At 37.7% G+C, this 16001-nt stretch overlaps 1 protein-coding gene across 1 annotated transcript; it reads right to left on the bottom strand.

The window, feature by feature from the left end:
- Positions 1–1028: 1028 nt before the first annotated feature.
- Positions 1029–3867, bottom strand: LOC149151643 (putative glycosyltransferase At5g25310). Its single transcript, XM_089443221.1, has 4 exons — positions 3511–3867; positions 2843–2997; positions 2404–2746; positions 1029–1974 (listed from the first exon to the last, which is right to left on the bottom strand). The coding sequence occupies exons 1-4, from the start codon at positions 3865–3867 to the stop codon at positions 1309–1311; spliced, it is 1521 nt and encodes a 506-aa protein (XP_089299347.1). The 3' UTR covers positions 1029–1308.
- Positions 3868–16001: the final 12134 nt, after the last annotated feature.

Here is a 16001-nt window from a genome sequence, read left to right as displayed (position 1 = left end):
AGTTTGAACAAAGACATTGTTTTGTGAGTCTTTTATTGAGAACCTTTCATCGAATTTAGAATGAGTTAGAACTCTTTATTACAATTGGATCTTAATGAATTATATTTCTTTGATTGTTATCAAACTTTTAGTGAGTAAGTATACCTAATTGTTGTAGATTTGATGAGTTCAATTTGATATCAATCTTATAATATTTATCATCTCGCATAAGTGAAATATAACTTTTTATTTCAGGGTATTTTTGTTATGGTTGGTCAATTTATTATGTCTGCTCCGCAACCTCCTAAAGCTCATCTGAAAGGCTCTCGAGCTAGAAGCTTCTACTACAATGGGATACTTAGCTCCAGTTCTAAAGAGAATATCATAGCCTTCTCCTCATCGAACTTGACATCTCTCCTCACCACTGTTGTCCTTAGTGAAGGTAAACACACTTGATAATTGTGTGGCATTTTGGTGTATCCTACCAAAATTCCAAACTCCGTTATAGGCTCAAGTTTCCTCCTAGAATCCTTGGAGACATGACAATAAAATAAAGCTCCAAAAATTTTGAAATGAGCCGTGATATGCATATCAAAATATATTGTAAAGGTTTTCCATATCACTTTTTTATTTATGTGTTAATTGCAATTTTTCTTAGTTATCTACTAGATGCAACTACTATGGAGGGTAAGATTCTAAACATCCAAATTCTAAAAAATAAATAAGTTTTTAGTAGTCATCTGGTTGATGACTATCTATTTATTTTTTATCCCAATTTAATGGATCAGACCTTAAGATGTCTATACCCTTTCTTCAAAACTTTGTGAGTTGTTTTTAGTGACCATAAGTTTTGGTACTAGATGGCTAAAGGATATAAGACACCGCTTTGACTTGGTAAATGTTGGAGAAAGTATGTATATAGACTTGCATGAACCAAAGAGAGCTGAAATTCATTTCAATTCATTAAAATGACTTTTATACAACAACAAGTACAATGTCTCAACTGTCATATAGAGTCGTTGGACTCAACAAAAATCATTCTTCCGATGGCGTATCATGCATATGCTTAGAAGATGGATGGACTGTAAACTGATCTATTTTGTCATCATGAGTATCAGTAACAATCACAAACTATTAAGCTGGAAATTATTCGCTGCCGACTAATCAATGAAATAAAAAATTGTTCGAGTAAGAAGTTTGTTTTGTGGGCATTACGGAGAAATGTCTAGAGGGGAGGGGAACCTTTCATGAGCTGATCCGAATGTTTAGCCTCCTCAACCATATGGAAAGAAGAACCATGTGGAAAAAAAGATGGGGTTTTGGATCCTTTTATGAGCTGATCTGAATGTTTAGCCTCCTCAGCCATATGGAATGAAGAACCATGTGGAAAAAATCATGGGGTTTTGGAGGCTGGTTTATGACAAAATGCCTCTGAACTTGTTTGACTTTACTTTGCAGCTGAACGTACCTATTTAATGGTATGGATTGGAGTATGGTCTTGAGATTTGGGATTTCGGAAACAGGAACTTGAACAGAAAAACTCGTCCAGTTCAGCACATCGTGGAAGGGAAGAGGATAGTCTTTTGAAATTGTGACAGGCACACATTCACTGTATATTGCTTCCACAATTCGTGGGCTGGCCACTTCGTATCCACTTGGGCACAGGCAATATCTGCTCTTCTTCATCAGGTCAAAATATGACAAACCCTTGGGGAGATATTCATAGACATGGATATCATCATCAGTCCCGTTTTTCCAATGTTTAAACAAAATGGGTCTCACAGGTCCATGGTTTCCACCAGCAAAGAATGCAAGTAAAGGCCGCTCTAGAGCAGATGGACCGCCAAGCAAGCCAGTCATCACACCTCGTCCCAAAATCACCTCCGGAAGTGTTGCATCTTTTGTGGGGTTGAACCCTTCTGAAGTGTTGGCATTACATAAAACACGAATTGAATTATTGTACAAGAATGGATTTCCCTCAGATGCATAAGGCCCCTGCATATGCCAAAAACAAAACAGAAATATTTAATACAATCAGAATTTTTGGGACAACCACTTTATCAACAACATCAGGTAACAAACCGTAACAAACATGTCTCTAGCTGATGGCTCTAGTCCATGACAAATTCAACAATAACCTCATTCAAACTTAACATGCTTAGCCTTGCAGGTAAGTACCAGACAATATCATCACTAAATAGGAATAGAAGTTGCCTTAATCCACAACAATGTCAACGATAACCCAGTACTAGAAACTTAGAAATTAGAAATTGAATTATTAGGGTTACCAATAAAATTATATTTAAACTGATGTTGTTCTCATTCTCAAATGTAAAGAATAAAAATCGTTGAATTTCTAAAATTGCAGTCCTAAGAGATAAAAAAAATTGAAATTCGCCCAAAAGGAATATTGGAATACATTACCCAGTCATGGCATGACACCATGAAATGATCAGCTCCCAGACTTCGGTTCCAAAACGGGTATTTGTGGGCAACAACGTTAATGTAATCTCCGACGAACCGTTTCAAGGGCGTGGCATCAGAATTCTCGTAAAGGTAACTAACCATCATGGTTACGCTGAAGGGAAGAAAATAAACATGGGCATCCTCCGGATTCAACGTCACGAAATGATTCGCCAGTTCAAGCTCGTGAATGAATCTGCCTTCCGTCGTATAGGTACTCATTGACGGCCCATTGTGTGACAGAGGTGGTTCCCCCTCTCGGTATATGAAGATCTTGAAACGCTTCTCCATTTCCCTATAACTCCTGAGGACAAAAACACAGAAAAATACAAATGAAATAAGTTCAACCAACAGTCACCGAAAAACATGTATTTAAGATAGAATGAAATAGAATTTTTACTGCTGAAAGGCACGAGCATTTCGGTAGATGTCGCTGGTTGGAACATAGAAATCCCCATGCTCCTGTTTCTGTTCCTTTTTTAAAATTGCTTTCCTTATGGCTGCCCTAGCGTGTCTCAGGTCGATTTCCACATTCGGAACATTACGCCTCCCCTTCTGTATTGCTTACAATGCATCCATCCACAAAACAAAATTCAATTCAATTCTTAAAACCCATCAAATTGACTATGAATTATTCTATTATTATATATTCTAAATTCAATTCTAAGTAAAAAATTTGAAATTTGAAATGAAATCTTGTTTTATATTATTTAAATTAATTTTTTTATCATATATATTCAATACTCTTAAAAAAACAAAAATATTTAAATTATATAACAGCTATGGCAAAACTTCCCCAAAAGAATGACAAACCCAAAACATTTGATTATATAGCTATTATCCCATCCCCCCACCCCAAAAAAATGACAGCAAAGACAACTCCTTAAAAAATGATCAAAAGTATCGTCAATTAAAATATTATTAAAATTAGTTCTCCATCTTGATCGGATAACCCATCTAAATTTTTTCTCAATACTATGGACTATTATCAACTAAAAAACAGAAAAAGATTAATATCGTATCGACCAAAAAACCAGAAAAAGATTAACGGATATTAGGTTGAATCACCTTATGGACAGAGCTGCTGTTATAAGGAATTCCGCCAAGTGATTCGACCGAGGGTAACAATGCTGGGAACTGGGATTCACGATGATGCAGCCCGGCATGTAGTGATCCAGACGAACCAGGCGACGGAAATCCATAATTGGGTTTTGTGTGGGAGTGTGGCGAAATAAACGACAGGACCAAATTGACACGATAGGAATCGAGGAGCAAAAAACTGGCGACGATTAATATTACAGCGAGCGCTAGACTCCGCTTTACGTCACACAGTTCTTCCATAACGGCCAGCCTTCGTGGCATATCCCCACCCCATTTATATGACACCAAAACCCCGAATTTCTGGCATTGTCTTCCGCTTTTCATGCTTCATTACCTACCCTCATGAAGATGTCTATAGACCAACTGACATTTTGAAATATGCATGATTTTAAATTTGCTGTCCCCGTGCATCATGAATATGTGGGTTGGAACCAGTTGCAAACAAGTATCAAGCCTGGTATACTATCGGTTAACTGTTAAGGCTAACGTTGTCAATGTCAACTATGCAGGATTTTAAAATTGATCGCATGCTCCGAGAAAATGAATCCAGTCGGAAACAAATATCAACGCATATCTCAGGTAGTTAGCTGTTAACGTCGAAAATGTTGGCCCGGTCGGAAGTAATTGGACAAGTTAACCAGTTGCAAGCGAGTCAATTCAGTAGGGATCGCAGAAAACTGTAAACTTATGAAAAAAAAAAAAAAAAAAGGCTGTAATGAAATGTGCATTTTATTTTTTACTATGCTTTTATTATATATTTTTTATTATGCTTTTATTATAATAACAATATAGTACTTAATACTCTTTTTTTTTTGCTGAAACAAGAGTCAGACCTTCTTTTTCAGTAAATTAAATACATAAGATACAACCCTCCTCGGTAAGAGATAGACCAAGGAGAAAACTCAACATTAACTATTAACGGGCCCAAGGCATATGTCTTAAGCCTTCACCCAAACCTTAGAACGTTCAAAAGAAATCCAAAATATAGTTGGACCCAACAAATGTGCCAATCCAAAATATTTCTTGTCCGCAAACACACAACTCTTTTGTCTTTGAGACTTGGGAAAAAAGGCTCATCCCTCCAAGAGCCATTGCTTCCAGCATGGAGTACTAAACCCTGACATCTCCCACTAGTTTCTTGACCAACATCTTTGATCTTGACTGTCGAACCGTCTTGTGCGATCCTACGGCTGTGGACCATTTCACTGTGCTTAGACACGCCACAATTACCCTTGTGTCCCCACCAACTTGGTCGATCCCTACGAACTGTAGATTCTCCTCGCAAGATCCAACGGTTGAGGGCCATATTGCACCAATCAACATCGCCGAACCATAGTGTGCGATCACGGTGGTATTTCGTCCGATCCCACTGCCACGTGGGGTTCACAGAATGGAGTCGCTCCCAAAATGGAAAAACCGCTTCCCGCTTGCGAGGCTTACGATCACACAAAAACCGCCCAGGCCGTGCTATTGTGAGCAAAGACGAAAAACCCAGGTTTTCAGGGACGCTAAGGGTTCCCGGAATCCATTCGCTTGCCATATCTGCTAGACCTGTACCATTGTGAGAAGAAAATTCTTCCTAGAGTTCTAAACCCTCACATCTCCCGCCAGTTTCCTCACCAAAATATTTGATCTTGACCATGGGACCCTCATGATCGATCCTATGGCTATGGACCGTTTTGCTGTGCTTAGACACTCGATATTTACCCCTGTGGACCCACCAGCTTGCACCATCCATACAAACTGTAGATCCTCCTCGCAAGATCCAATGGTTGAGGGTCATATCGCACCGATCAACATCGCCGAACAATAGCGTGCGATCAAGGCGGTATTTCAACCGACCCCACTGCCACGTGGGGCTCACAGAATGGAATCGCTCCCAAAATGGAAAAACCGCTTCCCGCTTGCGAGGCTTGCGATCACCCAAAAACCACCCAGGTCGTCGTATTGCACTCAAAGATGAAAAACCCAGGTTTTCGGGGACGTCGAGGGTTCCCGAAATCCATTCTCTCGCCATATCTGCACTACCCATACCATTGTGTGAAGAAACATCCTCCATCCTCCCTGACTCCCAAAATGTTAAAACTCCTGGGCTACCACCACTGTTAGTCTTTTTGAGATTAATTCCCCAATCTGCAGAGGCTTGCCGGTGCACGTCGCTCACTGAAAACTCGAATGTGAACACTACACTGATCATAACGCTTCTGAGTCATCTGTACTTCCCTCCATGGCCCTGTTCCGAAACACCATCTTGTCTTCCTCAGCATGGTCGTGGCACTTCACCTTTAGTCTATTCTGAGGTAGCTCTTGCCATTTCATTGCAACCCTATTTTCTGTGCAGTTCACTCCTTGATTGGCCAGAAGATCTGCCAATTTATTGGCCGTTCTTCGTACATGTTTAAAACTGACTCTTCGGAGGCATAGAAGGTGACCGTGGATCTGTTGAAAGACCTCGGTTGGCCTCCAGTTTCTTGAGGCCTTTTCCGGCTCTGCACCATAGCTGATTCTCTTGATTGAGTTAATGATTAACTCAAAATCTGCTTCAACAATCATATTGTGTCGATTATCTTGAATCAGTAATTCTAAACATTGCTCCATAGCCATAACTTCTGCCATATTGTTGGTGGCTCTCCCTAAGTGTCCATAGAAGATGAACATAATATTTCCTCTTTCATCTCTTAAAACCCCACCATGACCTGCAGTACCCGGGTTGCCCTTTGAGGCACCATCAATATTGAATTTCAAAAAACCCTTGGGGGGCGGGGTGCCAAAAATCAAGTTCAGAGTCTCGAGTGAGAATCTTCCTATCCAGGCCCTGAGGAATGAGTCCCTGTAACCCTAGCTGACAGAGAATCCGCAATTTTGGTGTCGAAGGTGGATTCTTAGGGAGATTTCAGACAATAGTACCCACCATCTCCTTAAGCTATTTTAAGATCTGTTCCAAAAGGAAAAGGGAAGGTTTTTTTACATTCTTGAAGATTCTGTTGTTCCTTTCTTTCCAGATATTCCAAATAATGAAGCTTGGCATTAGAGCCCAAGCTGAGCCAAGAACTTCATTATTCAAAAAGTTGCTTCTCCAATTGTTTAGGGTGTTGATGATACTCCCTTTGTCCCTATCTGACTGTTGGAAAATGGTGGCAAAAGAATCCCACAACCTGGAGGTAAAGGTGCAATTGTTGAGAAGGTGCTCCATTGTTTCCTCTTGAGCTTCACAGAGTTGGCATCTGGAAGGCCCCAGAACACCCCTCTTCCGAATGTTATCCCAAGTCAAAATCTTCCTATGCTGGACCAGCCACATGAAGAGTTTAATTTTCATCCAACCTTGATGCCTCCATAGTCTTTGCCAAGCTCTGTCTGGAGCCTGGGAGTCCAATCCAAGGAGAATGAATTTTTCTTCCTTAAGATTGAAGGTACCCTCATTGTTGTTGCCCCATCTCAGCTGGTCATTCCCTCCTGACACTAAAATTTTCCTTCGATCTAACTCTTGCATTAGCATTTCAGCTTTAGCTTTTAAGGGGTTGTCGTCCCTGAAATCAAAGTTCCTCCATGTTCTCCATTTTCCTATACTGTTGGTTTGATCCAAAAAATCCTTTACTTTGGATAGTCCTTTAGTATCTGCCTCTGCCTTGAGGTCCTTCAATTCCTCTTTTAACAAAATAGGTTCTTGTTGCCATCTATCCTCCCAGAATAGAGCTAAGTCTCCCTCTCTAATTTCCCAGAAGATGTTATCTTGGACTAGGCCTCTGTTTTCCCAGGCCTTGTTCCAAATGTGTGATCCCTTAATATTTCCATCCATCCGTATATGGTCATTACTTTGCCATGAGCTGGCATATTTTTCTTTCCAAATTATAGCCCACTGAGCCTTTGGTTCTTTTACCTAGTGCCACCATAATTTAGCCCCTAAAGCCTTGCTTAGAATGTCAGGATCATCCAAACCAAGACCCCCATGATTTTTAGGTTTGCAGATTTTTTCCCAAGCTACCAAGGCCCATTTCTTCCTTTCTTCCCCCTTGCCCCAGAGAAATTCTCTCTGTATCGTTCTGAATAGATGCAAGACTCCTTTAGGAGCAAGAAGAGAAGATAGCATGAAAACTGGGATTGATTGAAGAACAACCCTAGTGAGCACCAACCTACTAGCCAAGTTTAAGGACCTCATAGTCCATTTCCTGATTTTATCTTGCAATTTATTAATCACCAGCTCCCAGATGCTCTTGTGTAATGGCTTACAGTTAGAGGAACCCCCAAATATTTTGGGGGGAGAGATTCCATTTGAAAGCACAGAATTTTAGCAATGTTCCTTTGAATAGAAATGTTAGTATTGAAGAAAAAAATCCTAGATTTAGAGAGATTAACTTCCATACTTAACGCCCTCGCAAAGTCGTTTAGGATTTGTTTATACGCAAGAGCTCCTTTAACTGTGGGGATTCCCAGCAGCATGGTATCATCAACAAACTGTTGACGCGTCCAAGCCTGTCCCTTGTTAGAAAGTTGGAAACCTTTGATCTTACCAACTTCTTTTGCATGTTTGAGAGACCGACCCAGTCCTTCCATCATGAGGATGAAGAGAAAGGGAGAGAGTGGGTCACCTTGTTTGAGGCCTCTAGAAGGAATAAAAGTCTAAGAAGGAGAGCCATTGACCAGAATTGAGAAGATGGAGGAAGTAACCAGGGCCAAGACCCATCTCACCGAGTTGTGATCAAACTCAAAAGCAATAAAAATTTTCCTAATATAAGTCCAATTCAATTTATCATAGGCCTTGGCCTTGTCCAATTGCATGATCATACCAGCCTTTCTGTTGCTAGTCAGAGAGTGAACCACCTCATGTGCTTGAATGATATTATTGAGAATTTGCCTTCCTTCCACATACCCAGATTGTTCCACAAAAACAAGGGTAGGAAGGAGAGGTTTGAGTCTGTTGGCCACCACTTTTGATATTATCTTGTAAACCGCGTTTCATAAAGCTACCAGTCTAAACCTGTTAGGAGTTTGGGCTACCTCCTGTTTAGGGATTAGGGTGATGAAGGAGGTATTTAGCGCTTTCAAAATAGTTCTATTCATCTGAGAATATTCTACTACATTCAGAATATCCTATTTTAAAATATTCCAGCGTGCCTTAAAGAAATCTACATTGAACCCATTCGAGCTAGGTGCCTTACCATTTTGCATTTATTTGAGAACTTCAATAACCTCTTCTTCAGTCACTCGCTTGTTTAGGTTGAAATTTTCCTCTCTAGACACCACCCTTAGTATGTGTCTAGTGAATTCCTTGATGTAGTTTTCTCTGTCATAACAGGTTTCCTTGGCTATGCCTCGAAAGTGCTGAACAAGTACAGCTTCTATCTCTTCATGAGAGTTGTGAAGAATACCTCCCTCATCCTTGATCAATGAAATTCTATTGTGAGCTATGTTCGCCATAGTGGATCTGTGGAAAAATCTAGTATTGCGTTCTTTTTCTTTGAGCCATTGAACCCTAGATTTTTGTCTCCAAAATATTTCCTCTTGTTTACATAAATTCTCTGAGTCTTGATTATATTTGTTGGCTTGATCACTTCTAACATCATCGAAGCCATCCGTGATAAGGGCTTGGTTGAGTTCCTGCATTTTCCCTTCCACAGCTTTTTTTGCCTCAAAAATATTGCCATATTCATTCTTATTCCAATCTTTGAGCCAGAGCTTGATGTGTTTTAGTCTTTTGTGAAGAAGGAACATTCTTGTGCCCTGAATGTTTAAATCTTCTGACCACCATTTGGCGATGTTGCTGATGAAAGCTGGGTGGGAAAGCCAGATATTTTCGAATCAAAAAGGTTTGTTCTGGTGGTTACCAATACCCTGCACCTCCAAATGAACCAACCAGTGATCTGAGCCTCCAAAGGGGAGAATTCTTGCTGATATTTTCTTGTCATTGACCATAAGGTCCTCTAAGATTATGAATCTATCCAATTTTGAGGCCACCTGAGACTCTCCTCCTCTTTTATTGTTCTGAGTAAAGATTCCATTACTTGTTACAATGTCCACTAAGTTCATATTATCTATAAAAGTTTGAAGTTTCAGAGAGTCTTTACTTAGAACTCTGGTTCCCCCATTTTTCTCCAAAAGTGATTTGATCATATTGAAATGACCTCCCAAGATCCATGGAATGCCTAAGTGTCTGTCTCTGAGATCCTCCAGAGAATCTAGAAACTTGAGTTTACCCTCCAGTCTTTGGGGGCCATAAAAATTTGTGACCAGGTAGGTTTCCTTATCTCCCAGAGGCTGCATGACCACTGATAAATATTACCTAGTTGCCTCAGCATCTAAAATGTCTATTTTTTTTGGATTCCAGAGAGTGAGTATACCTCTTGATGTATTCTTTTCTTTGACTTCCAGAAACTCATATTGATTGAACCAAATGCTATGAATCTCTTTTATTTTTTGAATGGAACATTCGGTTTCCTAGATGAAGATCACATCCGGTGTTGTTTGTTTCATTCTATTACTAATTAGTCTCTACTTTATTTTACTACCTAGACCTCTAATATTCCAAGAAGTGAACTTCATTATTAAATATTTGTAAAGGAGTAGCTAGTTAGGTCTTTCATCTTACCTGAGTCTATCATTATCTTTCCACATTCCATCAATAGTTAATTCTACTTTTTCCTCCCTCTTTTATTCCTTGGGTTTCTGGGTGCTAATCCTGTTGTGTATTTCACCGTTTTTACTCCTTCGTTATCCTGACCTTCCTTGTTTCTTTTCCTCTCCCACCCTTTGTTTTGGGTTTTCCATATAAACAGCTGCTAGACTCTGCTGAACTCTTCTGGAGGTAACGAGTCTATCCCTTCCTTGGTTCCTTTATTCAAGAAATCTTCCAGATCTAGGTTCTCTTTCTCAAGAATCTCTTGAAGTTCTTGGTCCTCCATTTCCATCTCACTTTGGGTCATCTCATGATCCATCTCCGTTTCTGCATCACTCAACATAGTTTCATTCTGCTTATTTTTGTCTGGTGTTTATTCCCTATCCTCATCTTGCCCCTCCTCCACTAAACCTTCTCCCTTCGTCTAGTCTGCATCTGTTATCCCTTCTTCCTCTGCATTTTGCGTCCAAATTCATTAGCTTCGCAAGCTCCTTAATTACCTGGATAACTTCTTGGTTTTTTTTTCCAAATTTCAACATCTCCATGATGCTAAGAATAGTGTTACAATCTCCCTAGCTCCAATAAAAATTTGAGGAGGTTTATATCTATAATATTATGGGATTTTCCCAATATAAAATATACTCAGACTCATACTCATGTAAAATAAAAATAAAAACCAAATTCCTTTTCTCAAAATACTTTAGAACCGAAATCTCTTTTCTCTTATCTCCTTCCCTTAAAATGGCCCCTTATAACTAAAACCCTTACCTCCATCAAATTTCTTTTTCTCAAAATACTTGGCAACCTAAATCTCTTTCTATTATCTCCTTCCACTTCCTTCCCTTAAAATGATCCTTATAACTCAAACCCTTACCAAATATAAAATATACTTATACTCATACTCATGTAAAATAAAAATCAAAACCAAATTCCTTTTCTCAAAATACTTTAGAACCGAAATCTCTTTTCTCTTATCTCCTTCCCTTAAAATGGCCCCTTATCATTAAAACCCTTACCTCCATCAAATTTCTTTTTTTCAAAATACTTTGCAACCTAAATCTCATTCTATTATCTCCTTCCACTTCCTTCCCTTAAAATGATCGCCAATCATTAAAACCGTTACCTCCATGACGTATGTCACAATTCATACTAATTAAATAAATAACATTCAATCCAATACAATCATAATCTATATTCTTATTTATATATAATTTCACATTCACATTAAAATGTAAATTAGCTAAATTAATAGTAATGTTAAATTTCATTAAATTAATTAATTATTAATCATATTAAATTTAATTAATAGCACTATTAAATTTCATTAAATTAATTAACTTATTAATCATATTAAATTAAATTAATTAGCTAAATCAATACTTTAAAACACAAATAAGCACATTTTTTTATCAAATCCATCATAATACTATCATGATAGATTTTCAAAATATGTTTGCACCATTAACATATAGATAACTCGTAGGTGTATCAATCATAAAAACATTACACCTCATATGACTTTGTTGTATGCTTACAACCAAATTTATAATGTAACAAATTTCTTAATTAATTAACTAACTAAAGGATTATAATTGGTATGGATACTTTTTTCCATTTCCAAAATATAATGCTTCCATTATTTACATGCCCACATAATGGAGTGTATTTACTAGTCATAACTGGGCTATCTCTAAATAGTATCAAAGAGTTTTTCACTATGATTGCCCACCATATATTTTTGTTGCGTGGGAGTTGCATTCATAGCATTTTCAGAAGCATCTATATCAATCTCAAATGGTTGATACAAATCTAGGAAGGTGAGGATTGGTGTAGAGCAAAGGTGATTCCTTAGATCACTAACTTATTTTCCTTTTGATTCATACTGGGAAAATGTTCAAGTTAGCAAGGCCAAAAAGCTACAAACCTCTACTAGTCATTAGGGGTGGACAATTCTAGATGACTTGGATCTTTGTTGGGTCCACATGGAGCCCATGTCATCCACAATGTATCCTAAAATTGAATTCGAGACATGCCAAATGCACCTTTATCCATATCACATACAACTTGTGTTTTGGGAGGGTATTCATGACCAAGTTCTATTAAAAATGAGGATGTCATCGAAATATCTAACAACATAGATTTTGTCAATAACCTGAAAATATCACCCACCATCCTCATGTGTGTTGTTGGAGAACTAGTCAAGCCAAAGGGCTCACCGACCACTCAAGAATTCATTCATTATATTTTAAGGTTTTTCTTCATACATTGGTTTTTTCAATTGGAACATAGAGGTAACCTGACATCAAATCAACCACTAAAGAAATTTACACCATTAAGGTAATCAAGAAGATTGTTAATCTAAGGGATTAAGTATTTATCCTTGAACATGATTTTTTTAGGACTTTATAAATAATATAAAGTCTCCATGTTTTATCCTTCTTCTACACCAACATAATTGGACTCCCATAATGTGAGGAGATATATATAATCTGACAATTTTGGATGAGCCCATGAATCTAACATTTTATTTCCCCATTGTCTAAGGGAAAGTGTTTATATATTGGACGATTAGGTAAAGGAGTGCTATATATCAATTCAATCGAGTGTTGACGTTGTAGTGCATAGGTGTGCTCATAGGTTGAGAAAATAAATCTCTATACATTCCTACAATCTTGTCCACTTAACGTTTTTGTGCACATAGGCCTCATACTAAGGTTATCATGGTCATAATGATCTTCCTTTCACCATCTAACTGAATCGTGAAGAAGAAAAAATGTGGAGCCTAAAAGATTACCTTTGAACAATTTTTTTTTTCAGAAAAAAGAAATTACAATTGTGACAACTACTACTAGTACCCTATAGATCTAACATCCTAGGGTAACAATGAAACTACAAGGATTAGACTAATAAAGAACAAGAAAATTCTCCATATAAAATTTTCATAAAAAAACATCAAAATATTTGAGTGGGGAGACATCACATTGTACCTCATCATTGAAGGGTTTAATGTCATCGAGTACATAACATTGCTAGCCAACACAAATGTCATTTCCATGGCTCAACCAAACAATGGTCTATGGTTGGGGGTGTTGCACTACTGGTAGCTTCAATGTCATGATTATTTGAATTGATATTATGTCATCGTGTCTCCCACATTCAATAATGAAATATAATGGGATCATCTTCACTAACATATGTGAATGGAAGAGGCAACCCCCTCTTCAGGCTCCTCTATTTCTTCTAGTTGGATCTTTGCGATGAATATGGTAGAAATGGGTTTTGTATCAATCATCCACTTTCTTTTTTTTAGTTTTGAATTAGAATTAGGGCTAGAGTCCATTTCTTTTTCTTTAACCTCCACCAAAAATGATTTTTTTGAGTCGCATTCATCATTGTTGTGGCATGGAATTTTTCTTAACTCACACCACTTTCAAGTATCCTTTTCCAACATTCCATTACCCTTCTTTACCTATAACTTGGGATTATTATATTAAGTTTGGTATGATTGATATATCCCTTATTCTTCAAGTTTAGGCTTTGTTTTCAAGGTCTTTGTTGTGGTGGATTTGTAGATTCGAAATGTCGCTAATTCATTTGCTTGAATTTCTACTCAAATTTGACAACATGTCGATAAAAATCTCTTAGTGAGGACATGCATAAGGAATCCATATTCATTTGGATGTACTTACATAGAACATTATGGTATATCAGAACCAAGTGCTACTAATAGGCTCTAATATTCAACTTTTTGTGCAAGAAATAGGAATTATTAGTGTACTCCAACACTATTTGGCTCTCTCGTATCAGAAAGTTTTCCATGTCATGTATGAGCCATCATAGTTCTCTATATGGTAGAATTCCTTCTTGAGTGAATCAAAAGAAGTTTTCAAATTGATTCCTTCCTCGAATATCATATAATCATCTTGTTGTGTCTCTCCTAGTAACCTTCCCACAAATCTTTGACATGGTAAAGGGATTCCAAGAATGCAAAGCTTATATTTTCATTATTGGAAAATTTTGATATAGTAAGAAACCTTCTATAAAATTTATTATTTCTATAAATCAATTTCCTTAATGTTATCAAAATAAGTAGATGTCGATTTTAACTTGTACATTGAAGGGTTTCACACCTTTGAAATTTCAACTTATTGAATCTTCCTTAACTATTGTTGGAAGTAATCGAAGGATCTAGGTGAAATTATCCATCATCCCATTCCTTTATTGCATGAACAATTGCTCAAGAAATAACTCAATAGGATCTCCTATTGTGTCATGTCTCTTTTATTCCACCATTGGAGATTTCTTACATTGTAAAGAGTGATAATTTCTAAGTGACACTGACCCAATACCCAACTCTCTATACCCTAATCTCATTTAGGACATGCATTGAGAAACAATAAGGAGAAAATTACTTTGATACCACTAGTTTGTGTTCTACAAGGAATGAAATTAATGGAACTAACGGAAGGGAGAAACACACATAGAGAAATATAATAAAGATAATAATAATATAGTGAAAACCCAACTTCTATTAGTAAGTAAAATAACACAATGTTATTGAACACAAGATAGATAGAATGGTAGTTATTATCAATGAAGAGAGAGATAGCGCTTAAATTCATTCAAAAAATATCTTCCATGAGGTCAAATGAATGGGTTCTAAACCTAAAGAAATAACCCTAGAGGTCTGACACCCTACCCACTAAGATGAAGTGTGAAAATATTTGGAAGCCCCAGTGTGATTACTTGGCACATCAACTTCATATGGGAGAACCATTTTGCATACAATCTTGATTTGGGGTACACAACATCTTGTTGGAAATAAATATACAATAATTATAACTCTCAACTACAACTGGAATGTTCCATGGTAACCACTGTACCCGTCCTTTGAATTCCAAAAAAACATCATTTAGGGCCTCAATGCAACCTAGACATTTGGGACCCAAGAAATTACATAAAAAATACTTTTTGATATCCTCATGAGTCAATAACACTATACTTACCATCATCACCCATCTCGATATGCATCTTGAGATGTTTCTCCTCGAGTTCAATGAATAACTCTTTGTCACCAGTCATGTGGAAAGGAGCTCCATTGTCTAAGTACTAAACAATTCCCATCATTGAAGACATGATGCATGCAATGAAGGAAAAGTCCAATTCATATTGGGAGGCGAAAGCCTCACCCATGGCTCCTCCTGAGGAATTCTCCTTGGACTTCATTAATGGACAAGTTGTAGCAATGTGGCCCATCTTGTGACAATGAAAGCATTTAACTTTCGTCATGTCCTTCTTCTTACCTCCATGATAAGAATTTGGTTTGGAATGGGAAATTTTACCTTTCCCCTTCCTCACCTTAATCGCTAAGGAACAATTCTCTTCATCATCAGTATTTGATGAAGATCCATCCCTGGTGTTCCTCCCGATCTCATCCTATATCAAATCTGATCATAGTTGTTCCCAATTTGCCAACTTCTCCCGACCATTGACAGAGTCCTTATAACTATGCCAACTCTTTGGGAGTCCAGGAAGAGGAAGGACCACCATATCCTCCTCAGAAACCGTGATTCCAGCACTTACAAGTTCATCCTGACATTGAGTGAACTTTGTCAAGTACTTTGGAATCGTCTCGCCTTTCTCCATCTTGATTTTACGATGTTTATCCTTCAGTGCCAACTTTATTTGATCACTACTATTCTTATACATGTCTGTCAATGTTTTCCACATAACATGTTGGGTTTCTTTTCCACGGAAAGTCGAGACAATATGATCTTGAACTCCATCAAGGATTATCCACCTTGCCTTTATGCCACACTTCTTCCATTCTACCAAGTTCTGTACATTA

Source organism: Pinus tabuliformis, chromosome 9 (assembly GCF_031772625.1).
Source record: "Pinus tabuliformis cultivar Carrire ecotype Pingquan chromosome 9, CPIR1, whole genome shotgun sequence".
NCBI classification, from domain to species: Eukaryota; Viridiplantae; Streptophyta; class Pinopsida; order Pinales; family Pinaceae; genus Pinus; species Pinus tabuliformis.
The sequence above is the reverse complement of the archived record's forward strand: the minus strand, read 5'-3'. Positions and strand labels throughout refer to the sequence as shown.